The sequence below is a fragment of the Bos indicus genome, chromosome 1 (genome assembly GCF_029378745.1).
Source record: "Bos indicus isolate NIAB-ARS_2022 breed Sahiwal x Tharparkar chromosome 1, NIAB-ARS_B.indTharparkar_mat_pri_1.0, whole genome shotgun sequence".
Taxonomy (NCBI): Eukaryota; Metazoa; Chordata; class Mammalia; order Artiodactyla; family Bovidae; genus Bos; species Bos indicus.
In genome coordinates this window covers 38,163,526-38,189,191 of record NC_091760.1, presented here as the reverse complement: position 1 = coordinate 38,189,191, position 25,666 = coordinate 38,163,526, and the positions used below count along the sequence as shown (strand labels likewise).

Below are 25,666 nucleotides of genomic sequence, written 5' to 3'. Positions count from 1 at the left end.
GGGCTCCAAAATCACTGCAGATGGTGATTGCAGCCATGAAATTAAAAGACGCTTACTCCTTGGAAGAAAAGTTATGACCAACTTAGCATATTCAAAAGCAGAGACATTACTTTGCCAACAAAGGTCCATCTAGTCAAGGCTATGGTTTTTCCTGTGGTCGTGTATGGAGAGAGTTGGACTGTAAAGAGGGCTGAGTGCTGAAGAATTGATGCTTTTGAACTGTGGTGTTGGAGAAGACTCTTGAGAGTCCTTTTGACTGCAAGGAGATCCAACCAGTCCATTCTGAAGGAGATCAGCCCTGGGATTTCTTTGGAAGGACTGATGCTAAAGCTGAAAGTCCAGTACTTTGGCCACCTCATGCAAAGAGTTGACTCATTGGAAAAGACTCTGATGCTGGGAGGGATTGGGGGCAGGAGGAGAAGGGGACAACAGAGGATGAGATGGCTGGATGGCATCACCGACTCAATGGACGTGAGTCTGAGTGAACTCCGGGAGTTGGTGATGGACAGGGAGGCCTGGCGTGCTGCGATTCATGGGGTTGCAAAGAGTTGGACACGACTGAGCGACTGAACTGAACTGAACTGATACCTGAATGGCCTATTGGTTTTCCCTATGTTCTTCAATTTAAGTCTGAATTTTGCAACTAGGAGTTCATGATCTGAGCCACAGTCAGCTCCTGGTCTTGTTTTTGCTGATTGTACAGAGGTTTCCCATTTTTGGCTGCATAGACTATAAACAATCTGATTTCAGTATTGACCATCTGGTGATATCCATGTATACAGTCATCTCTTGTGTTTTTGGAAGAGGGTTTGCTATGACCAGTGTATTTTCTTGGCAAAACTCTGCCTTTGTCCTGCTTCGTTTTGTACTCCAAGGCCAAACTTGCCTGTTACTCCAGATATCCCTTGACTTTCTACTTTTTTACATTTTTGATTCAAGGTTTTTTGGATCTGTGAATGTGGAACCCATAGATCTTGAGGGCCAACTGTGTAGATTTATGTTTTTGAGGATGGAAGCACCCTTTTGAGCAGAGGAATTGTCATATTTCAGCTGTGAGCTCGTAAATTCTAACACTAGGTTCTCATACCTTGCAGAAGGTAGAGCTAGCATTTCTAATTGTCTGACAAAAAATGTGTGATAAAATATTTATTTTATCATGTTAATTTAAACAGCTTTTATAATTTTTGTTAATCTTGACTATTTCTATGAAACATGAAATTTGGGCATGAAATTCTACCATACCAATAACAATGTAATTTTGTATCATGAATCAAATATTTATAAAATAGGAAATATAGATACGGAGAGAAAAGGCACCTTGAAACTGTCAAAAGAGATTACTGGGTTTCATTTCAATTGTATGCTGGGCATTGTCAGACTCTCCCTTGATTATCTGTTTCTAAAGAGTGTTCATCTTTGTCTTTGAGCCTGTTTTACAACTGTGAAGTTAGTTCTAAGTAAAAAACTAAGAATAGTTATATACAGTATATAATTTTTCTCATTACAATTAGAATGATTCATTAACTAGAGATATGACTTTTATGTTAGAAAAGATGACCTCAATCATTATAGTTATTGTCCTACAGTATATTAATCAGATTTGGATTAACCAATTTATGTAAGTTTTCCTGATGGTCTACACTCATACACACAAACAGACACAAACATACAAATATGTATGTGTATGTATATATGTATTTGTTCTTCATGCTGCTGCTGCTACTGAGTCGCTTCAGTCGTGTCCGACTCTGTGCGACCCCATAGGCGGCATCCCACAAGGCTCCCCAGTCCCTGGGATTCTCCTGGCAAGAACACTGGAGTGGGTTGCCAGTTCCTTCTCCAATGCACGAAAGTGAAAAGCGAAAGTGAAGTCGCTCAGTCGTGTCCGACCCTTAGCAACCCCATGGACTGCAGCCTTCCAGGCTCCTCCATCCATGGGGTTTTCTAGACAAGAGTACTGGAGTGGGGTGCCATTGCCTTCTCCATATTTCCCTTTAAATCTGTTTAATTTGTTACTAGCTTCTTAATTAATAAGATAAATGAAATCTTTAATCTGTGTTTATTTTAATTAATATTGTAGCCATGATTTTATCTTTTTAAAATTATATTTTAGTTGAGGTTTTTTTCTAATATGAACCAAATGCATTTGAAGAAAAGCAGAGTGCTATTGGGAAAATGTTTGCCAATTTTATAAATTTAGAGTCAGACACACAGGAATATCCAAATTACTTGTGAATGTGAATGAGGTGATGAATGAAGTTTAGATATCCTTAATCTCCAAATGATACTAGATCCATGAGAATTAAAACAATATTAAGTTCCTCATGGATCATCAAGTTTCTTTCTTTATAGTTCATTGAACCATGCAATGAACCTGGAATATCTGAATTAAGAGGTACTTTAATATTCAAGTTAACTTTAATATTAAAGTTAAAATATTGTAATGTTCCTCAAAGACATTTATGACAAATAGAAGATTAGAAGCATTCCAGGCATTAGAATATGTTCCATTTGTAAAAGAGAAAAAAAAAAAGATATACACTTACACAAGCACAAGTATACATATACAATGCTATACAAAATTATTAAATGTTCCCCAAGAAATAGTGAGGGACAGGGGAGCCTGGATGCGGCAGTCCGTGGGGTAGCAAAGAGTCAGACACGACTGAACGACTGAACGACAACAAGAAGCAATATACTCTCAATGTATCACATATTTAACTAAAACTGATTGTGAGAATGAATTATCAGACATCTTTGCAACAGCCTTTCCCTCATACACTGTATTGAAGAAAATACGTACAGTCTGGACTGGTTTCAAACTCAAACTTGCGACTGTTGGTCCCATATCCAGCTGCGGTCCGGGCTCGGATTTGGAATACATATGTAGTATCAGGCTTGAGGCTACTGATGGTAACATTAGTGCCTCGTGCCCTGAGAATCGTATAACTTGTTTCTTGTTCCTGCTTTGAGGTAAGAAAAATCATGTTAAAACCGAATCTTCCTAGTCATGTCAGATGGTAAAAAGCTGAACCCCTCTAAACCAGTTCTTTTAGATTTAACACAGCTCATATGATGGATAAGATATGACAATTGTTTAACTCTCTGAATGTAATAGAGGCATTTTTAAGCTAGAAATATTTATAGAATGTCCCATCTTGGATAAAATAATCTGTTCCCTGCAAATAATGCAGAAATAATTAGTCTTCATTTTTGCCAGTTAATGAATATGTGGATGAAAATAAGTTACCTTCAAAGCCAAAGCTGAATGAAAGCTTCAGTCTAATTTTAAGAATAAACTTTCAAAGAGGAAAATATCCCTTGAATTAAGCTTAACAGGCATCTCAGAAATATTTCTATTAACTGTAAACTATTAAATTTTAAAAGGTCCAAGTTTTATGCACAATTCTACATTAATAACTTCCTTAGTATCAACTATATTTGCAATGTGTTTAATCTAAGTCACTGTGGTTTAGTAGAGATGAAAATCTTCAGATAAATGTCTAGAAATATTTCCCCAAAGAATTCACATTGTACATTGGGAGGTTCACATTGTACATGAATTATAAAGGCTTTTTGTGTCAAGCCTTGTTTATAAAAATTGACTTTACATAGAATTGTGTTTTTCCTTTAACATACATTAGTATATAAGTACCTAAGTTCAAGTAATGGTGGAATGTCCCTGGTACCTGGGATGGGCCTGGAATAGGAGATATAGAACAATGCATATCCTCAACCCAAACTAAATAGAATATTACAGAAAAAAAAGTCATGCATTACATATACTTTTTAGCTAAAGATGCTGGTTATGTATCAGATAGCATTTGAGTTAGTATATTAAATAATGAAGAAGGCTGAATGTATTTACTTTACAGAAATCATTATTTTATGTGTTAAAAAATTTATTAAGCATATATCTACATGGTTGTATTCATCATCATTAATGAACTAAATAGTCAAGACCTTGACTAGTCAAGTCTAGTCAAAGTTAGATCTTTTAGGGCTTAAATCTTAGTGAAACATTAAAAATATTTCTAAGTATCATACATATTTGGAAAAAAATTTTAATTTCAAAATTTATGAATATTTGCTATAAATATTTGTATAAAGTAATTTAAAATAATATTATACATAAGTATACATTGACTTTAAAATGCTTAGACAATAAAAATAGATTCAGTCACTTTTTCCTATGCTAGTTAATATTGTTTCAAAATATTGTTTTATGCTTTCTTTGAAATAAGTTCGGAAAATGATTTATGTTTGTAAAAGATATGAATGTAGGTTAGTAGTATGTTTGAATCAGCTCTACAGAAAAGTTGGGTGTTCCCTGGTTCTGCTATCCAGTCTGAACTGAGGTGCATCATTAATTACCTTTTTATTGTGTTGTATCATCTATAAAACATGGATTCTTATATTTGCTATCCTGTCACATTTTTAAAAATAGAAGATTATGATCAAATGGGTATTTGACAGTACCACAGTGGATCACTGAAAGCTAGGAGGTAATTTATTCATACTATGATTTTGGCACAATGAGGTTTATTAGGTCTCACTTTCTCTCAGTCAAAGAGACATATCCTTTTCCCTATAGGGGGCAGTATGAAAAAAATGGCATCATACTTGTTAAATACTTTAATTTCAAAAAACAGCATAACCACATAGTGCAGAGAAATGCTTATACATTACATATTTTTTTGCATAACTGACCATACCACTAATTCTCACATCTCTTAATGATCCATTTTCATTTAGAAGAAGATATGCAACACAGGGGAAAACATATTACATGAGGAGTGATGACTGTCAGAATTCAAAACAGAGAACCAATGTTTATTAGCAATGAGGCTATGAGAAATTCAAATGTCACTGATTCTGTTTTTGTAATTGTAAAAGAACCTTTTTACTTACTCTCATCAGATTATCAAACAACTCAAAATAATGTATGTAGACGTGTTCTGTAAATAGAAGCTATCAATACACAATTCATTTTAAAATACTTTGTAAACTGCAGCAGATAAATGAATATGTTATGTTCATATTAGTAGTTATGAAACCACCCAGCTCTATTGATAAGGTTTGAATACATCTTGTTTTCAAACCTCACCATAATTTATAACCAGGGAGAAATAAGTGGTACCTAGAGTGATGAAATATCATGGCCTGAATTATACTTACAAATAATTATGTACTTATTTTTTACAATTGTATTACCAAACACAATTTTATAATGTGAGGCACACATACTCCCATCTTCTAATCTCCTTGTACAAAGTAAAGAAAGCTTTCATCATCAGCTCAATAATATAATGGTTTTGTTACCAGTTCAACATTCATATCGGTATTAAATAAAATTCATGTGAATGTGAAGATCAGGAAATGATGCTTAATGCAATGAACTTAGGAATGAACTTAATGCAATGAACTTAGGAACTTCATCAGTAGATGAAGGAATTGCTATATAATGGTTGTTTAGAACAAGGGTCTCCTGTAGAAGACACAAATGTCATCTCTAATATCATAACTAGATGGCTTACATTCAATGGTAACATCTTTGCTATGGCTTATTGCTGTAGAATGGGGGATATTCAATACAATAATTTCTAAACCCTCCTCTACCTATAAATCAAAGGTAGCACATGACCAGAGTTCTAAATAGAGCATTTTCACAAGCTAGCAGTGTCATTCGTTTCTTTGCAAGAGTATACTCATGAGAAAATAACCTCTTTCCTGACACAATTCAACTCTTTTAACATTATCTCCCCACCTTTTCATAGTATTTGACCTCATAGTCCAATATGATCCCATTAGGGTGTTCAGGTTCTTGCCAGGATAAAGAAATGCTGTTTCTGGATGTCCGGTCTTTCTTAATCGTCATGACAGGTGATGGAGCTGTAAAGAGAGGATGGGAGGGTATGATGGGAGAAGGAAAATTAATTGGATTGGGAAGGGCAGTAAAGAAGAGCAGAGAGGGAAGGGGACAAGCAAATGGAGCCTATCATTGTTCTAATCTTGGCAAGAAAGCACTATTTCCATTTCAAAGGCTCTTGAGGATTAATCTGGCCCCATATCAAGCCTCAGCAGCTGGATTATAGCCCTGGTACATAGAGGCCTGTGGAAATGAGCTGAGATTTTCAGCTGCTGGTGGACTAGTGGCAAGTGAGCAGATGTTTTCAATCTGCTACTATAATGTAAGCAATGAAATATATTTGATATATTAAAAAAGAAAAAAAATATTAGGACTACCTATTTGTTATAATGTTGCAAAGTTATGAATGCCAGAGTCTTCAGCTCATTGATAACATTTTCATATGCAACTCTGTAAGAGGACTGGAATCCATTATGCACAAGGAGTCCCATGGTATCCATAGGTAATAATAATATTTAGTGTATTGTAAAATAGATAGGATTTAGGACATAGTAAAATAGATCTTGACTTCTGACAAAAAAGCTCTCATGAATAAAAATATATATACCAGGAAACAAGAATCTCTACTTTTACATTTCCATTTCTTAAAAAAAAGTATATTTAATAAGAAGTACTGAGGAAGCGGGTGCTCTTCGTGTCACAATTCTCTAGATATATTTTGAGGCTCTTATTGGGTGGTGACTCTTTGTTATGTTTTTCCTACGCATTATCAAAAATATAAATATGAATAAAAAACATCTGTCTGGATCAGATATCACAGGGTCACCATATTTTCTAATGGAAGATTAAACATGTTTTAAGTGATATCAGACTTCAAATCCTTCCATTAAAAAGAAAAATGCATACTATCCATCAATGCACTCTTGGTTTCAAATCTCAGTCTTGGTACACTGGCCAACCAAAATCGCCACTGTGAAGTTCAGCAGCGTTCTTCTCTAATGGAATGCAGTAAAACAATTACAAACATGAAACAAACAAAAATCAAGAGTTCTCAGGAACACCAACTGTTGAATTGCTTTCATTACTAAGGGACATATTTTTTAAAGACTTTTCTCAAATCAAGGATTATTAGAACCCTATGTATTTGCCTTTCCTATAAGAGCTAGCAATAGATGTTTCCTATACATGGATTTGCTGTTTCTATGATTATCAGCTATCATTATTATTATTAACATTATTATGATTATCTTGCCAGCTTTTGCATCCAAACTGCCATCCAATTTATTCCTGTCTATAAATGCCTTTTATTTTATTCTTTACTTAAAAATAGAGCTTTCATTAAACTTGCCTTGTGACACTTCTTTACAAAGTGTAAACTTAAAGCATTTATTACAGCAAATTTTCTGTCTTCTTATTTCTACTATATGTAATGTCTTATGAATTTTTGTAATTAAAGTCTCATTATTTTAATGGCCAGGGGATGATCACTTAATTTTTTTCCAAAGTAAAATGTAACTGTTGCTTTTATGTTGGAAAAGTAAAATCATTTCTTTTATCACATTTCGCACCCATTAACAATTAATATACTTTCATGTGGCCTTCCCCGGTGGCTCAGTTGGTAGAGAAACTGCCTGCAATACAGGAGATGCGGGTTGGATCCGTGGGTCAGGAAGATCCCCTGGAGAAGGGCACGGCAACCTACTCCAGTATTCTTGGTAGAGATTCCCATGGACAGAACTCTATGGTGGGCTACAGTCCATAGAGTTGCAAAAAGTCATTCACTTCTGAAGCAACTGAGCAGGCATGCACACACGCATACTTTCATGTAACTGATATAACTTACCTTTTATGTTTGCCTTTTGTCTATTCAATATTATTTTATTTTTCAAACTTGCCTCACAATATCCCCAACCCTAACACTGAGGCAGTTTGCTGCTCTGAAATTTATTTTATGTTAATGATAAATTATTTTACACATATTTAGTTGAAATTTTATAAACTTATTCAGAATTTATAATCATGTCACTGAGTTAGAAATAAATAGCAAGTATGTTAAATTTTCAACAATTAATTTCTTTTTATTTACTCTGATATTTAGAAAAAACAATTTATTATTTTGTTGTTACTAGAATAATTTCAGTCCCAATATTGTTGCTAAAAATTTTGCTTTTTTTTGTACAAAAAAAATGGAGAAATTTCAACAAGTTTCCTCCTGAAGTAAATCCATTAATAGAATGACTTCTAATGCATGCTTACAGAGCATTTCAAAGAAGCAGAATGTTGGAACACTATCCTATTAAACCCATGGAGACCCTCCCTATTTAATTTCATATCGCTCGAAACTGGTTTGTTTTCCTTAACAGTTAAAATATATTTTCAAAGAAGTTTTGAAAATTACCAAGTATAGCATCTCTCCTTAAAAAAGAAGAAAAATAATTTGTTTCTAAGAACAATTGTGAAGAGTATCACATAAACTTTTTAGTGAATGCTTTCCAGGCTCTTTTGGGGACCTGCCTAAGTTTTACTGCTTCTGCACTGTGCAAGACTTTATAACTGTTGAAATTCTTCAAAGGTCTTTGAGCAAGCTGCAGGGCCCTGCTGGATTGTAATAAATAGCCTTTTGTAATTCCACACTTACTTAAGTAGAAGCAATTGCTCGAAGCTTGTGCCATCTCTAAGTTAAATGAACCCTTTCTGATTGCTGCTTTTAGGCCCCTGTTAAGTCATTTGTTCTGCTCTTTTAATACACGCCCTTGTGTTGGCTGCGTTTCAGGAGTTCCAGTACAGTGCACCAGCTGAAATCCCATTATGCATAGGTAATGCTCATCAATATTTTAATATTAATCAATAATTAACAAAATCTGTTTTTCTATCCCCTAATAAATAATTTTAAGACATAATAAAATATACTGTAGGAAGAGACAAATTCCATGAGCACTCCGCTGTATCCATGCTTTCTAAATGGTTTCCTAGAACACTTTTTTTTAAATTCACATCTTAAAGTATAATTTACCCATACTTGCTCATGTGTTGTAATACAATTTGTAATATTAATGAGAAACAGTAATATGGATTACATTTTTTTTGTTAGTTTTCAGGTATGGAAGAATGATTTGTTCAAAGTGATTTTCCAAATTCATCAGTTCAGTTCAGTCACTCAGTTGTGTTGGACTCTTTGCGACCCCATGAACCGCAGCAAACCAGGCCTCCCTGTCCATCACCAACTCTCAGAGTTTACCCAAACTCATGTCCATTGAGTCGGTGATGCCATCCAACCATCTCATTCTCTGTCATCCCCTTCTCTTCCTGCCTTCAATCTTTTCCAGCATCAGGATCTTTTCAAATAAGTCAACTCTTCGCATAAGGTGGCCAAAGGATTGGAGTTTCAGCTTCAACATCAGTCCTTCCAATGAACACCCAGGACTGATCTCCTTTAGGATGGACTGGTTGGATCTCCTTGTAGTCCAAGGGACTCTCAAGACCCTTCTCCAACACCACAGTTCAAAAGCATCAATTCTTCGGTGTTAAGCTTTCTTTGTAGTCCAGCTCTCACATCCATACATGACCACTGGAAAAACCATAGCCTTGACTAGATGGACCTTTGTTGGCAAAGTAATGTCTCTGCTTTTGAATATGCTATCTGGCTTGTTCATAACTTTCCTTCCAAGGAGTAAGTGTCTTTTAATTTCATGGCTGCAATCACCATCTGCAGTGATTTTGGAGCCCCGAAAAATAAAGTGTGCCACTGTTTCCACTGTTTCTCCAGCTATTTGCCATGAAGTGATGGGATTGGATGCCATGATCTTAGTTTTCTGAATGTTGAGCTTTAAGCCAACTTTTTCACTCTCTTCTTTCACTTTCATCAAGAGTCTCTTTAGTTCTTCTTCACTTTCTGTCATAAGGGTAGCAATTCATAGAAATTCTTATTTTTCTATATAAAAGAACCATAGTACTCCCAGGTGGCTCAGTGGTAAAGAACTTGCCTGCCACTTTAGGAGACGCAGGTTCAATCCCTGGGTTGGGAAGATCACCTGGAGTAGGAAATGGCAACCCATTCCAGTATTCTTGCCTGGAATATCCCATAGAAAGAGGAGCCTGCTGGCTACAGTCCATGGAGTTGCAGAGAGTTGAATAAGACCAAGCAACTGAACACGCACACACTGCAATGTACATCATACATTTGACTTTTTCTCATTTCTTTTTTTTTTTTTCTTAACTTGTGATTTGAAAGAATGGTGGATAATAGTTGGATGAAAAAAAGTCCTAAGATTAGAGAAATGCTTGGGAGGAGAGTGAAAATTACCCAGGAGGAGGAGGAGGCATAGGTTTTTCCCTAGCAAAGTGCTGGTATATAAACTAAAACAGGAATTGCTGATGAACCCCACAACAGCCCAAGGTTAACAGGTTTATTCTGCTGACTTGCTTATATACCTTAAATGATATATAATTACAAGGATTCTCTTACTAATAGGAAGAAGTTGATGACAAAGTAGGCTGCTATGAAACAGGTCCAGGAATTTACACAGTGTAGTAAATGAATAATTTTTTAGGGGAAAAAAAGTGAAGAAATTGATAAGAAGAAAAATTAAGACACTAGGAAGGTAAAAATTTCCAGTAAGGCAATGACTTTTTAAAATACTGTCTTGGTTGTAACATACATTTGTGTTGTGTTTGAGGAGGGAGCAAATTTTTGATCCTTTGTTTTTGCTTTTCTTGGTATAATTGGATATATGTGCTCTTTGGAAAATAAAGAAAGGAGATATGATATACTTGGTTAAATTTATTTTTATGAAAAATTTATTTTTATTTTTCAAAACAAAAATTTATTTTTAACTAAAATATTTCTTAAAAGAATACAAATAAAGAGAAAAATGGTGAAGGTCGGGAGGAAAGAAAAGACCAATAAATCAGTTAATCATCTCCCATGAAGTTTTTCTGAAGTTACACTGCACCACTGAAAAATTTTGAACACTCTGAATACTGAAAAATTTATTAACATGTGGTGTCATAATGAATTTGCTCATGGCTCTTTCAATTCATTCTTTTAAAGTGTTCTCAGGTCATGATATAAGATTAGCAGATGTATCACCCCATATTATCCAGTACTAGCTTTTGTGAAAGCTAGTATCAAAATACTTTTCAATTTCTGTACTAAGGAGACATACCTTTCTGGGAACCAAGGGTTGAATTATTCCCTGAGTATTTTCTTTCCTATTTGCTGGACACTGTGATGGCCATCTCTTGAATCACATCAATGACTAGTCCAGAAGACAGACAGAGATGAGCAACCCTTAATAGTTCATAATTGAACATTAATTATTTATTTATAGAGGACTGGTAAGATTTTCTTTCAATACCAGCCTAACCTGAGCCATTGACTGCATCTAATGAAATAATAGAAACAAACAAACAAACAAAACAAATTACAACAGGGAAGCAAAGATATTAGGCTAAGAAAGGATTCTTTGTAAAGAGATCTGGTTAGAGATGGGGCGTGTGTAATTGACAATTTGCCTTTTAATCATACAACACTTGCACAGGTCACATATACTGACAGACATGGAAGGGCTTCATTATTTTAACGATGGTGTTTTTAAGCTACATTTACTACTATTCTGCAACTAAAATATGATCCATCCTTAGAATCAGGAAGTCAAAACTTCAAAATTCAATTCCTAAAGGATCTGGTTTGGTTCGTTTGTTTTTATTGGGACTTTCCTCTTTCTGGGTTTGGGAATTTCTAATGAACCTCTGAGGTATCTCTGTGGTTTAAAGATTGGACAAGTTAAAGTAATAACAAAATGGCTCAGTTTTTCTAAGTGAGCCAAAGCTTTAAAAAATTATCTCCATGGGAAAATATCATGTAGTAAATGGTTGAAAGATTTTTCCTTTGAATCAGGCATGCCTTTAAACGCCTTTCTCTCTTATTTTTTTGTACCATGCATTACAATGCCCACTTAAGAACATTTCCTTCTTAGTTTTTTCAGAAGTGAACATTTCTACTAAATCCAAAAACACTCTTGAGTTTGAATGAACATAATCATTCATAGCTTAATGTTTTCCATTTCACCACCCCTGTCGTGATTTTCCCAACTTGTTGTTCTCTGGAATTTCCTGTTTTGGTCCCAGGACTCACCATTTTTACAGTCTAACCAGTTTGAATTTCAGTTATACTTCATATATTCCCCCTCACCAATAACACTGCATGCCAGTCAGCTTCAGCATCAGAAAGCCGATAAATTTCCTCTACTTAGTTCTCTCTCCTCAGTTATTTTCCAGCCCTGCTTCAGCTCAAACCCTTGCTATTTTTCATGTGCACTGGATTCTGTGTTTTCATCTCAATATTTACAGAACTTCCTTCAATTTTCTATACATTTTTGATGATCTATCATTCATAAAGCAAATGAAACATTAAACCCCCCTTCAAAATCTCATAATTTCAAAGCAGTATTCCTAAACTTAACTAAAAAATAAGCTTCAATGGAAAGGTATAGCAATTTCAATTTTGAAGAATTTGATGTCAGGAAACTTTTAAGATCACGCATTTGGGAAATTCTGGAGTACTATAGGATATGTAATTTGAAATAAATTACATTATTATTTAAGATTCCTCATTAGACTGTAATGATAAATATGTACCAGCTGTACCATTTATTGTTCTCCTTTCAAAGTAGAATTTTGAAGACAATACCTTTGGCCATCTGCCTACAACTGTACTTGCCATACCTTCCCTGTCTGGAACACTCTTTCTCTTCCCTTTTCCATTGGAAAAATCTCTTCTACTCATCATCTTTAGAAATCCATTGCTAATTTAATTGCCCCATAAAGCTTTTTCTGGGTCCCTCAGACAATAGTTGATCAGCATCATTCTCTGTTCTGATATATAGTATAGTTGTTAATTCTCTTATTATTTGGCAAATCACATTGTGTTGCAATTATATCATTTGGTTATCCGCACGTCTTCCCATCATATTATAGGTTCCTTAGAGTCTTTAGTGCCTAGCATCACATTAAATGTGTATAAATCTAGTTATTCAGTTTGGTTAGCTTTGCAGTAAGATATACAATATACTTTGTGACTAGTTCCTTTGAAAGATAATCTTATTTAGCTCCTGACCTAATATTAAAATAACAACATTCAAATAAAAATGAAAATTATAGTATGTTAAACAGAGATACTTTTTCTATAAAATTATCCCATTATTTTGTATAGTAAAGAGAAAAAGATTTTAAACTGAATCAATAGTGTTGGGAGAAAAACATTCTAAAACGTATACATCAAAAGTAAACTTTGAGGATCTCTCCACCTACATTTTGTTAATGGAATATATAGAGGGGAAAATTCTCGTAAAAATTTTAGGCTTCTCTGTTCTAAATGTCTAAAAGACTCTAAAATTTTAATTATTGAGTTTTGAATAACTCACAGTAGTTTTAGAGTAGAGAATGCAGTTAAAATATATAACCTCATTCCCATTTCAGCATGGAGCAATAAAAGAGAAAAAAACTATATTAATAGAACAGTTTATTTCATAGGTGTTTATTGCATGAATTCATTGAAAGATGCTGTTTTTGATTTTTAAAATTGATCTTTACATTTATTTTTTAACATCATGTTCTCCTTCTTTTAATACCATTCAATATCTTCATAGAATTGGATCAGTCTTCAATATGTTGTTTTAAAAAAATCGAGTTCTTCTTGTATTTCTCCTTTATTCTCACCACTATCACACTCACCTCACTCTGGCACTTCTAGTCACCAAATGTGTGGGTTCCCCCACACTAATCAATTCTGATTTGGTTTCCTACAATCTGATTTAAGAAGGGAATGGCTACCCACTCCAGTATTCTTGCCTGGAGAATACCATGGACAGAGGAACCTGGTGGACCCCAGTCCATGGGATCGCAAAGAATGAACTCAACTGAGCGACAAACACTTCCACTTGAAGATAGAATCATATGCCATGGGTTAAAAGCTGAGCCTCACAACACTGTTCCCCATCTCAGATGTCAATTATTAGTAGAAGCTTTACAGGTTACTCACAACTTCTGTATGACTTGCCTACAAACTGGGGCTTCCCGTGACCCTCTGTGCTAGTTCAATTAACTTGTTAGCGCGACTCACAGAACTCAGGGAAACATATTTACCAGTTTATTAATATGGTAAAGAGTACAGAAGAACAGTCAGGTGAAGAGACATAGGGCAAGGTCTGGGAAGGTCTTAAGTGTAGGAGCTTGTCTCTATGAGTTGGGGTGTGTTCACTGACCTGGAAGACCTAATAACCCCATACTATTGGGATTTTTATGGAAGCTCTATCACGTAGGCATCATGGACCATTAACTCCAATTTCAGTCCTTCTCCCTTATCAAGGGAATTGGGTGGGCTGAAAATTTCAGGTGTCGAATAAAGGCTTGGTCTTTCTGGTGACTAGCCCTCCTCCAGAAGCCTTTCAGGAGTCCATCTAGGGTCTCCTCATTAGAACAACACACTCCAATCACTCAAAAAATTGCAAGGGCTTCAGAGGCCTGTGTTTGGAACCAGAGTAGAAGACAAAAGGATGAAAGATATTCCTAGTACTCTTACCACTTAGGAAATTATGAGTTTTAGGAGTTCTGTGCCAGAAACAGGAGACAGAGACTAATGAAAATATTTTCTATTATTTTATATACGTGGTAAGACTTTAAAAATCTATGGGGGTAATCATAGTTTTCATTATGAAAGAGGTTAATATTGATACATTGCTATTATTATGGCTTTTATTATCCATAATTCTGAAATTAAAAAATCATGTAGGTAAGGAAGTAACAAAAATAGAGCAAATAAAGATTTCTTTTAAAATTGGTTGTCTTTGAAAAATGCAGTATACAAGCAAACTTGTTATAAAATATTGAGATTCTGAGAGACATTATATACGTTTATAGCATCAGTACATTTTGGAAACAAAATAATGTTCTTTGGATTTGCTGAGATATTCTACTATATTTTTCTCCCTTAAAGTTCTTTGGAGACCCGTAAATACTGTCAACATGTCTGCAGTCTCAGAGTTCAGCGAGCCCTAATCAAGGATATCACACACTGGTGTACAAGGCAATGAAAATGACAGGTGGTTTATTTATTTAAATATATGTGTGTTTGTGTGTGTGTGTGTGTATGTGTGTGTGTGTTTAGCCTAAGGTTCTTTCTTTACACATATAATGTGGTGCTTGTGGAGGGTCTGATTGTCATTTTATATAAGACAACTAAAATTCAATTACATTTAGAGCATTCTTTTCTTCATCAATTACACAAGAAGCGTAAAATACTCTCAAAATTCCATGACAGATAGACCTTTAGCTATGTATACATTATTTTTAAATATGCAATATCCTTTACATCATTTCTGAAAATCCAAACCTCACACTTCTAAGGCCTGAGCCTAAATTTAGAAAAGTGCATTCCAGAGATAATACAAATAATCTACATTAAAGGGAAGAATCTTCCCTCCCAGAGAGCTGCAAGTTGTCTGAGAAATTCCTCACTTCATGAGATTTCTAAATATCTTAAAATTTCCAGAAAATACAACTTGGCTTTGGGAGTAGCAATATATCTTAATTCAGATTTTTTCAACTTTCTCCCTAGATAAAATTTCTACTTATTCTATTTAGAAAATCTGCCTTAATGGGATTTTAATATCCCAAGTTACTACCCAATGTAAGATTGTAAGTGTATTGTCTTAATGCAGTGGCATCTACAAAATAAAGACAATAGACTAGAAATGTCAAGACCAAAGTTAATCATCAAATTTTAAATACTAATTATGGTCTCTTGGGCAAAATCAAATGATATCTTATACTACTTTTAGTATAGACAAAATTATTTTAGTATAGATGACTCCAAAGTTTGATAGGAGCAGCTGTTGAATGTAGCTAATAGACTTGTGGTGGTGGGAAAATGGTGATGGTACAAGATAAAGCCCAGATGAATGAAGAGAACATTTCAGAGGAGAACTGGGCTGACCACACTGTGAGGCTGTGTTTGTTTTAAAGGACTGCTGAAGTTATAAGTCTGGTTCTGAGTCAGAGTCCTTCAGAGACAGAGTTACTACATTTCAGCCCAGGACATGTGTGCATGCATGGTCGCTCAGTCGTGTCTGACTCTTTGCGACCCCATGGACTTCAGCTTGCCAGGCTCCTCTTTCTATGGGATTCTCCAGGCAAGAATACTGGAGTGAGCTGCCATTCCCTTCTCCAGGGAATCTTTTTGACCTAGGTGTCGAGCCCAGGTCTCCTCAGTGCAGGCAGATTCTTTACTGTCTGAGCCACCAGGGAAACACCCAGCATAGGAGAGATGCAACTAAATCTGGACTGTGGTGATACTATCTCTGGAGTTTCTGACAAAGGGCCTGCTGTCTTCTAATTGTGAGCAGGAGTGGACAGATACAACTTTAACTTTAACTTTGCTTTAACACACGCTTAGAGCAAAAGAAGACTGCCATTTACCCAGCTTCCGTTTTACAGAAAGTGGCAAGAGAGCTAATCTGATGTCTACAGTCTTGTATCTTGACTTGCTTGTTTCATGTGTTCAAGCAGAATAGAAAGGAGGAATAAATTTAAAATATGCTATGTATTTAAAAACTAGAAAAATATATACTGTTTTTAAGTACATTCAACTTTTATTCACAAACTCTAATTATAAAAGGAAAGAGACATTATAAAAACATTCTATATTTTCACAGGGATAGGTGTGTTTGTTAGACGTCATTTCATTTTACTTAACAATTAATGCAATTTACTATATATAAAGGTTACCTCTATTTAAAAAGAAGTAAAATATATGATTTGTATAATTAAATCTTAGTATGTCATATTGTTAACTATATTTTTCTCCTTTTCTGTATTTTTGATGCTCCTGCATGAGCATGCTGACTGAGTTTAGGCTGCCTCTCCTAGGGTTAGCCAGTTCTAGAAACAGCAAAGACTGGCCCAAGAGTTTGCCTCTCATACTGCAAACTAATTAATCTAGTGTCTTCTGTATCTGGTTCTTAGGCTCTAGCAGGCACTGTTCCTCTGCCCCAGTCATCCTAAGACCGGGTACCAGACAACTAGAGGAGGTCCTTATACCTCAGAGACTACTACTGAAATTACTCAGACTAGCCAGTCTTTAGCATACTTGTCTTATCTTGCCTAGCCTTACCTTTCTTTAAATACCACAAAAAAGGCTCTTTCTCCTGCATTTTCCTTGTTGCTTCTACTTCCTGACCAATTCTGGTGTGATCCTCCATGATGTCATATGTCCCCTTCTCCTGGGAGTTGTAAAGAGCAAACTACATTTTCAATAGCAATTGTTTTATTAATCTGTTGGCCTCACCATACCTGAATAATAATAAAAAATTCAAGTATATGCCCCAGCCACTAATGCTAAAGATCCTGAAGTTGAATGGCTCTATGAAGACTTACAATACCTTCCAGGACTAACCAAAAAAAAAAAAAAAAAATGTCCTTTTCATCAGGGGGACTGAAATGAAAAGTAGGAAGTCAAGAGATACCTGGAGAAACAGGCAACTTTGATGTTGGAGTACAAAATGAAGCAAAGCAAAGGCAACAGAGTTTTGCAAAGAGAATATACTGGTCATAGCAAATATCCTCTCCCAATAACACAAGACATGTCTCCACACATGGACATTATCAGATGGTCAACACTGAAATCAGATTGATTATATTCAGATTGTTCATATTATATTGCCACTGAAGATAAAGAAGCTCTATACAGTCAACAAAAACAGACCAAGAGCTGACTGTAGCTCAGATCAAGAACTCCTTATTGCAAAATTCAGACTTAAATTGAAGAAAGGAGGGAAAACCATTAGATCATTCAGGTATGACCTAAATCAAATCCTTTACAATTATACAGTAGAAGTGGCAAACTGATTCAAGGGATTAGATATGATAGACAGAGTGCCTGAAGAACTATGGATGGAGATTTATAACACTGTACAGGAGGCAGTAATCAAAACCATCCCCAAGAAAAAGACATGCAAAAAATCAAAATGGTTGTCTGAGAAGGCCTTACAAATAGCAGAAAAAGAAGAGAAGCAAAAGGCAAAGGAAAAAAGGAAAGATATACCCATGTGAATGCAGAGTTCCAAAGAATGGCAAGGAAAGATAAGAAAACCTTCCTAAGTGATCACTGCAAAGAAATAGAGGAAAACAATAGAGTGGGAAAGACTAGAGATCTCTTCAAGAAAATTAGAGATACTAAGGGAACACTTCATGCAAAGATGGGCCCAGGAAAGGACAGAAATGGTGTGGACTTAACAGAAGCAGAAGATATTAAGAAGAGGTAACGAGAAGACATAGAAGAACTATTCAAAATAGTTCTTCATGGCCCAGAAAACCATGATGCTGTGTTCACTCATCTAGACCTAGAAATCCAGAGTGTGGAGTCAAGTGGGCCTTAGGAAGAATCACTACAAACAAAGTTAGGGGACATGATGGAATTCCAGTTGAACTATTTGAAATCCTAAAACAAGATGCTGTGAAAGTACTGCACTTGATATACCAGCAAATTTGGAAAAATCAACAGTGGCCACAGGACTCAAAAAGGTCAGTTTTCATTCCAATCCCAAGGAAAGCAATACCAAAGAATGTTCAAACTGTTGCACAGTCACACTCATTTCACAGGCTAGCAAGGTATTGCTCAAAATTCTCCAACTAGATTTCAACAGTACATGAACAGAGAACTTCTAGAGGTACAAGCTGGATTTAGAAAAGGCAGAGGAACCAGAGATCAAGCTGTCAACATCCATTGGATCATAGAAAATGTAACAGCATTCCAGAAAAAATCAGTTTTATTAACTACTCTATAGCCTTTCTGTGGATCACAACAAACTGTGGATCTTCAAGAAATGGAAATACCACATTACCTGCCTCCTAAGTTTATAGGCATTACCTGCCTATAAGTTTAAAAAAAAAAAAAAAAATATCAAGCCTGTATGGAGATCAAGAAGCAACAGTTAGAACCACACATGGAACAACGGACTGCTTCAAAATTGGGACAGGAGTACGTCAAAGCTGCATATTTTCACCCTGCTCATTTAACTTATATGCAGAGTACATCATACGAAATGCCAGCCTGGCTGAAGCACAAGCTGGAATCAAGATTGCCAGGAGAAATATCAATAACATCAGATACACAGATGATACCACCCTTATGGAAGAAAGCAAAGAGGAACTAAAGAGCCTCTTGATGAAAGTGAAAGAGGAGAGAGAAAACTCTGGCTTAAAATTCAACATTCAAAAAATGAAGATCATGCCTTCTGGTCCCATCGCTTCATGGCAAATAGAAGGGGAACAAGTGGAAATGATGACAGACTTTATTTTCTGGGCTCCAAAATCATTGCAGACAGTGACAGTAGCCATGAAATTAAAAGACGCTTGCTCCTTGGAAGAAAAGCTATGACAAACCTAGACAACATATTAAACAGCACAGATACTACTTTGCTGACAAAAGTCCTATAGTGAAAGCTATGGTTTTTCCAGTAGTCATGTATGGATGTGAGAGCTGGACCATAAAGAAAGATGAGTGCTGAAGAATTGACGCTTTAGAACTGCGGTGTTAGAGAAGACTCTTGAGAGTCCCTTGGACAGTGAGGTGATCAAACGAGTCTATCCTAAAGGAAATCAACCCTGAATATTCATTGGAAGACTGATGCTGAAGCTCTAATACTATGGCCACCTGATGAGAAGAGCCAAGTTATTTGAAAAGACCTGATGCTGGGAAAGATTGAGGGCATGGGTAGAAGGGGATGACAGAGGATGATATGGTTGAATGGCATCATCAACTCAATGGGCATGAGTTTGAGCAAAATCTGGGAGATAGTGTAGGAAGCCTGGCGTGCTTCAGTACATGTAGTCGCAAAGAGCTGGACATGACTGAGCAACTGAACAACAAGAACAACATCATTCTAATTAACCACAGTAGTGGAATATCATCTAGAATTTTTTTCAAACTGGTAAAAGGCATTTTTCTTTATAGATAGGTAGTGAGGTATTTAAGGAAATGACTGGTGCACACACAGTCTTATAGTCATCATTTTTTATTGGTTTATTCAAATCCAGACTTTGCCATGATGCACTCTCTTTGATGTTTAATGAACATTCAGGTTTAAAACCTACCTATAGAAATTTTGATAAAACACATTTTTAATCTATTATGCTATTTAAGAGATACTTCTGCAATTATAGGCTTTCAATCTGTTGAATACCTGTTGATCTGTTCATTAAACCCATGATTTTAGTCATATCACATTGTTAGTTAAATACTAGATACTAAATCATAAGCTGACATCCTTGTTTGAACCTATTCCTAGTTGGTATCATTGATGCCCAAGGTAAATACTTTTGTTTATTCTTTGCTTGATCCTTTCATTTTTACAAGTAAGAAAAGAAAAGAAGATGAAAAAAATGTTACCACAGTTGTGTCAGTCCAGAATTCTTCAAGGCATCACATATAAACCCTCTTGTAATAGGATTAGTTGAGATATTAGCTATTAGTAATAAAGAGCTAACTAACTGAGGTACTGAAATTTGAAACACATATTCCTATTACATATTATATATGTAATATTACATATTAATATGTATTACATATTCAAACACATATTACATACACACAGGCTAATGTATGCATGCATTTGTGTAAAATCAAGTGCAGTCTTATAATAAACTCACTCTCACTTGTATATATTCTTGGTTGAGTGAGAAATGGATTTACTCCTGAAGGAATGGCAATGAGCAACCATTACTTTACTCTTCATTGTTGTAGGAATCATGAATTTTTATAGGGCATTATCCCCCCGTAAATGTACACCATAGAAGTATATGTTGCATCTAAATAGTGTTGATCTTGTGTATGAAAGGAGAAAAAAAATTTGATAAATTCTGCTTAGCATATGGCGTGTGCAGGCCCGGCCCATATGGCTTATGTATGCCTAGCAAGCCTACCCTGAGTGCAACACAGACTAACAGATGCAGGGAGGGGGTTCCACTGAACCCTTCCCTTAGGAAACTAAATGCCCAAACCTCCCATAACAGGAAATCTGCAAAATTTGATCAAACATTTCATTTTCGAATTAGCTCAGAGCTCTCCAGTTTACTAGCATATAGAAACATTCACTGACTTGAAAAAATGGGGACAGGGAGCATCCCAGAAGATAACCTTTTTGATGGGTCATTATTTAGAATGTAAAGTATTTTGATGACAGTAAAATCATCTTTCTGAGTAGCCCTATTTCCATGTTACCTTTATGCTAGGAATTTATATATAATATAGATAGGAACACAAAAGTCTTTATTAATTCAAAAGAAATCACCTAAAAATTTTGAAGCAATAGAAAAAGTCTAAATACACTTGACAATTTCACAATTTTTCACTACTGCACCATTCCAAACCCATGACCAATTAAAATTTAACAAATTAATAAAAGAAGCTATGTTTACTGATTTTTTCTATTCTAGCTGTCTGTAAGATGCAGGTAGGGAATATGCCAATTTGAGTATTTTTGCATATTTATATAAGCAAAATGCACATCAACAGAGACTTACAGAGTCTCCAAAAGCAATCATGCCTGCAAAATTTCCATTTTGGCTGTAAAATTGTCATTGTCCATGCTTGCATTCACTAAGACACTCCCCAATCTCTTTTTGTCCCCCCAAAATTCCCTCCTTCTTGTTCCATATCACTTAAGAAATGCAAACAGTTAGTTGCACTAAATAATATTTCATTTCTCACAGAAATTTTTAAAACTGTAAGCAGAAAACAAAGAGGAAATTCCCTAGAGGCAGGCTACCTGCTATTTAATTTCCACGATGCCTGTGGTCTGACCTCTTTGGTTCCAGGCATATGATTAATTTATTTAAAGAATTTTTGTCAGATACCTTTTTAGCTAGCCATGAATTTCAGAGTAATGCTAATTCTCAAGTTCATCCAAATATGGAAAATGCATCAATACATACCTTTGCAATTATGCAAACTTCACATAATTGACCTTAGAACTCTGAGAGCTGGAGCAGATTAATTGTTACATGCACCATAAAAACTTTAGCACATTAGAAAAAAATAGCCTTAAGTTGTTCCATTTTTGGATTGCATAAGAAAAGCAAAAAAAAAAAATATGCAGATACAAATATACTTATTTCACTTAAGATTCTGGCTTATATTTCAACGTTTATATTTAGGTTTCTGCATTTCTAATTCCCAATAGCTGACAAAAAATTAGCTCATGCACTAGAGTTGTCAGACAATGCTGCTTAAAGTCCCGATTTTATGGGAGAGAAATTTCATTTTAACTAAGGTGTGGAAACATTCTAAACACTTATTCTCAAGCTTGTAAACTGGACTTAGGTCATTTTTTGTTGATTAGAATTATATTTAAAAACTGAGTTAAAAATGCAGAGATGAGTTCATCATCATTATTTATTGGAGGGAATAAAAATATTCTAAAATGGATTTATGGTGATAGTTGCATCAGTCAGTAAAATTATTACAAATTACTGAACTGTATACTTGAAGTGAGTGGATTTCATGAGTTGTAAAATATATTTCAATAAAGTTATATAAAAAAAGAATAACCAGAAATATAAAGTAGTATACGTTGTTGTTGAATAGAGAGATGCTTAAATTAATTGTATGGCTTTGAATGATTTTGAACTTTTACTGTGTTCCATTTATTTTATCAAATTTTTAGACTTGTTTGTTGAAAAAAAAAAACTTATATCAAGTATTATACAGACAGGATAACTGGCCTGGTCTGTCGGTTTCTTCTGGAATTGAAAAACAATAAGCCAAGGATCATTATTATTCACATTGCACAGTCTGTGGTTTAGCTTTAGAAACATGCTTTTCAAGTTAAATTTACTTCAAAACACACCTAGCTAGAAAAATATGAGGGAAAAATGCTAGAGGCAAAGTAAATTTGAGGTTGAGAAATCTGGCAGTCCATTCTCCAAACGCAACTGAGTTTTCCTACCCTTGTTACATTCTAGGATGACTCACAGTTGGTTTTCATATATGTGTTTATGGATTTATGTACACATCTTGCATTCCTGAATGGCTAAAGTATGGTACTTTTACTCTTTGTTAACCTTAGGAATAACTGACTGTCAAATTGACTTTAGGTTCTAATGGCCTGGTTTAGTTCTCTGAAAGAGGATCCTGAAATAAGAATCCTCTAAGACCAGACGCTGGGTTCTAAACAATGTATAGAATTTACAAGTAGGTACACTTGGAATGAATATTCCATTAGCATTTGTGTTTATATAAAGCATTCAATCCTTAGACAATTGCAATTATCAATATAATGTCTGTGTTCTCTTCATTCCTATATTTTTAAAAATGTACAGCAATAGGTTAAGAAGTACTTTGGGTAAATTACCACTAGCTTTCTTGTGAAATGGTGTATCATGAAATCAGATAAGAAAAAAAATCAACCCAAATAAAACAAGTTTTGAACAGATGAACATGTCCTTATTACAAGACTTGTAGCAATTAAGCTTATAATAAGGGAAGTAACTACAGGAAAGACAAACATAGGAGGAAACTTGTGAGAAAAAGTTTCCAACACATTCCATGGAAAGTCAGCAGGGTTTTACAAGAAGCAATCAAGTGACTGTAGAAAGGAAACATGCGACCAAAGAATTTATTCAGTTAACATTTATAATTTAACAAAATAACATATGACAAAGTCAATTTTTGAAGACAAATTAAAAGGCTCTATGGACTACATGTTGCTAACTAGAAATGTTCATTTAAGGAAACGACAAATCACATCAATGACAAACTATCCCAAGAGTGGCTGTTGCAAAACTTGGCACCTAAATATTCAATGTCAACTTTTTTGGTAACTTTAAAATCTTAAATCAACACCTTTTAATACCAATATAGGTAGAAAATATGCAATATAGAAGAGACTATGCTTATATTATTAACTATGAATGTAAAATTATAAAAAAATATTTTATTAAAGTTGAACATGAATTCTTTTTTTTAATATAAACTTATGTTAATTGGAGGCTAATTACTCTACAATATTGTAGTGGTTTTGCCATACATTGACATGAATCAGCCACAGGTGTACATGTATTCCCCATCCTGAACCCCTGTCCCACCCCCCACCCCCACCCATCCCATCCCTCTGGGTCATCCCAGTGCACCAGCCCTGAGCACCCTGTTTCATGCATTGATCCTGGACTGATGATTCGTTTCACATATGATAATATACGTGTTTCAATGCCATTCTCCCAAATCATCCCACCCTTGCCCTCTCCCACAGAGCCCAAAAGACTGTTCTATACATCTGTGTCTCTTTTGCTGTCTCACATATAGGGTTATTGTTACCATCTTTCTAAATTCCATATATATGCATTCAGTCAGTTCAGTTGCTCAGTCATGTCCGACTCTGCGACTCCATAAATCGCAGCCCGGCCAGGCCTCCCTGTCCATCACCAACTCCCGGAGTTCACTCAGACTCACGTCCATCGAGTCAGTGATGCCATCCAGCCATCTCATCCTCTGTCGTCCCCTTCTCCTCCTGCCCCCAATCCCTCCCAGCATCAGGGTCTTTTCCAATGAGTCAACTCTTCGCATGAGGTAGCCAAAGTACTGGAGTTTCAGCTTTAGCATCATTCCTTCCAAAGAAATCCCAGGGCTGATCTCCTTCAAAATGGACTGGTTGGGTCTCCTTGCAGTGAGTCTTCTCCAACACCACAATTCAAAAGCATCAATTCTTCGGTGCTCAGCCTTCTTCACAGTCCAACTCTCATATCCATACATGACCACTGGAAAAACCATAGCCTTGACTAGACGGACCTTTGTTGGCAAAGTAATGTCTCTGCTTTTCAATATGCTATCTAGGTTGGTCATAACTTTTCTTCCAAGGAGTAAGCGTCTTTTAATTTCATGGCTGCAATCACCATCTGCAGTGATTTTGGAGCCCCCCAAAATAAAGTCTGCCACTGTTTCCTCATCTATTGCCCATGAAGTGATGGGACCGGATGCCATGATCTTCATGGTTTTCTGAATGTTGAGCTTTAAGCCAACTTTTTCACTCACCTCTTTCACCTTCATCAAAAGGCTTTTTAGTTCCTCTTCACTTTCTGCCATAAGGGTGGTATCATCTGCATATCTGAGGTTATTGATATTTATCCCGGCAATCTTGATTCCAGCTTGTGTTTCTTCCAGCCCAGCGTTTTTCATGATGTACTCTGCATACAAGTTAAATAAGCAGGGTGACAATATACAGCCTTGACGTACTCCTTTTCCTATTTGGAACCAGTCTGTTGTTCCATGTCCAGTTCTAACTGTTGCTTCCTGACCTGCATACAAGTTTCTCAAGAGGCAGGTCAGGTGGTCTGGTATTCCCATCTCTCAGAATTTTCCACAGTTTCTTGTGATCCACACAGTCAAAGGCTTTGGCATAGTCAATAAAGCAGAAATAGATGTTTTTCTGGAACTCTTGCTTTTTCGATGATCCAGCTGATGTTGGCAATTTGGTCTCTGGTTCCTCTATATGCATTAGTATACTGTATTCGTGTTTTTCTTTCTGGCTTACTTCACTCTGTATAATAGGCTCTAGTTTCATCTACCTCATTAGAACTGATTCAAATGTATTCTTTTTAATGGCTGAGTAATATTCCATTGTGTATATGTACCACAGCTTTCTTATCCATTCGTCTGCTGGTGGACATCTAGGTTGCTTCCATGTCCTGGCTATTATAAACAGTGCTGTGATGAACATTGGGGTACATGTGTCTCTTTCAATTCTG

The 25,666-nt window shown here is 35.6% G+C and overlaps 1 protein-coding gene across 2 annotated transcripts in view; it reads right to left on the bottom strand.

Moving 5' to 3' along the window:
* The window catches only part of EPHA3 (EPH receptor A3), a 405,754-nt gene that overhangs the window by 76,819 nt on the left and 303,269 nt on the right, over positions 1-25,666 (bottom strand). The window contains exons 6-7 of one of the 2 annotated variants that reach the window (XM_019965680.2): positions 5,768-5,892; positions 2,804-2,966 (exon numbers count right to left, since the gene is read on the bottom strand). In XM_019965680.2, the coding sequence (XP_019821239.1) occupies positions 2,804-2,966; positions 5,768-5,892 (288 nt within the window). The remainder of the gene's footprint in view (positions 1-2,803; positions 2,967-5,767; positions 5,893-25,666) is intronic. The other variant, XM_019965731.2, reaches the window with a different exon arrangement.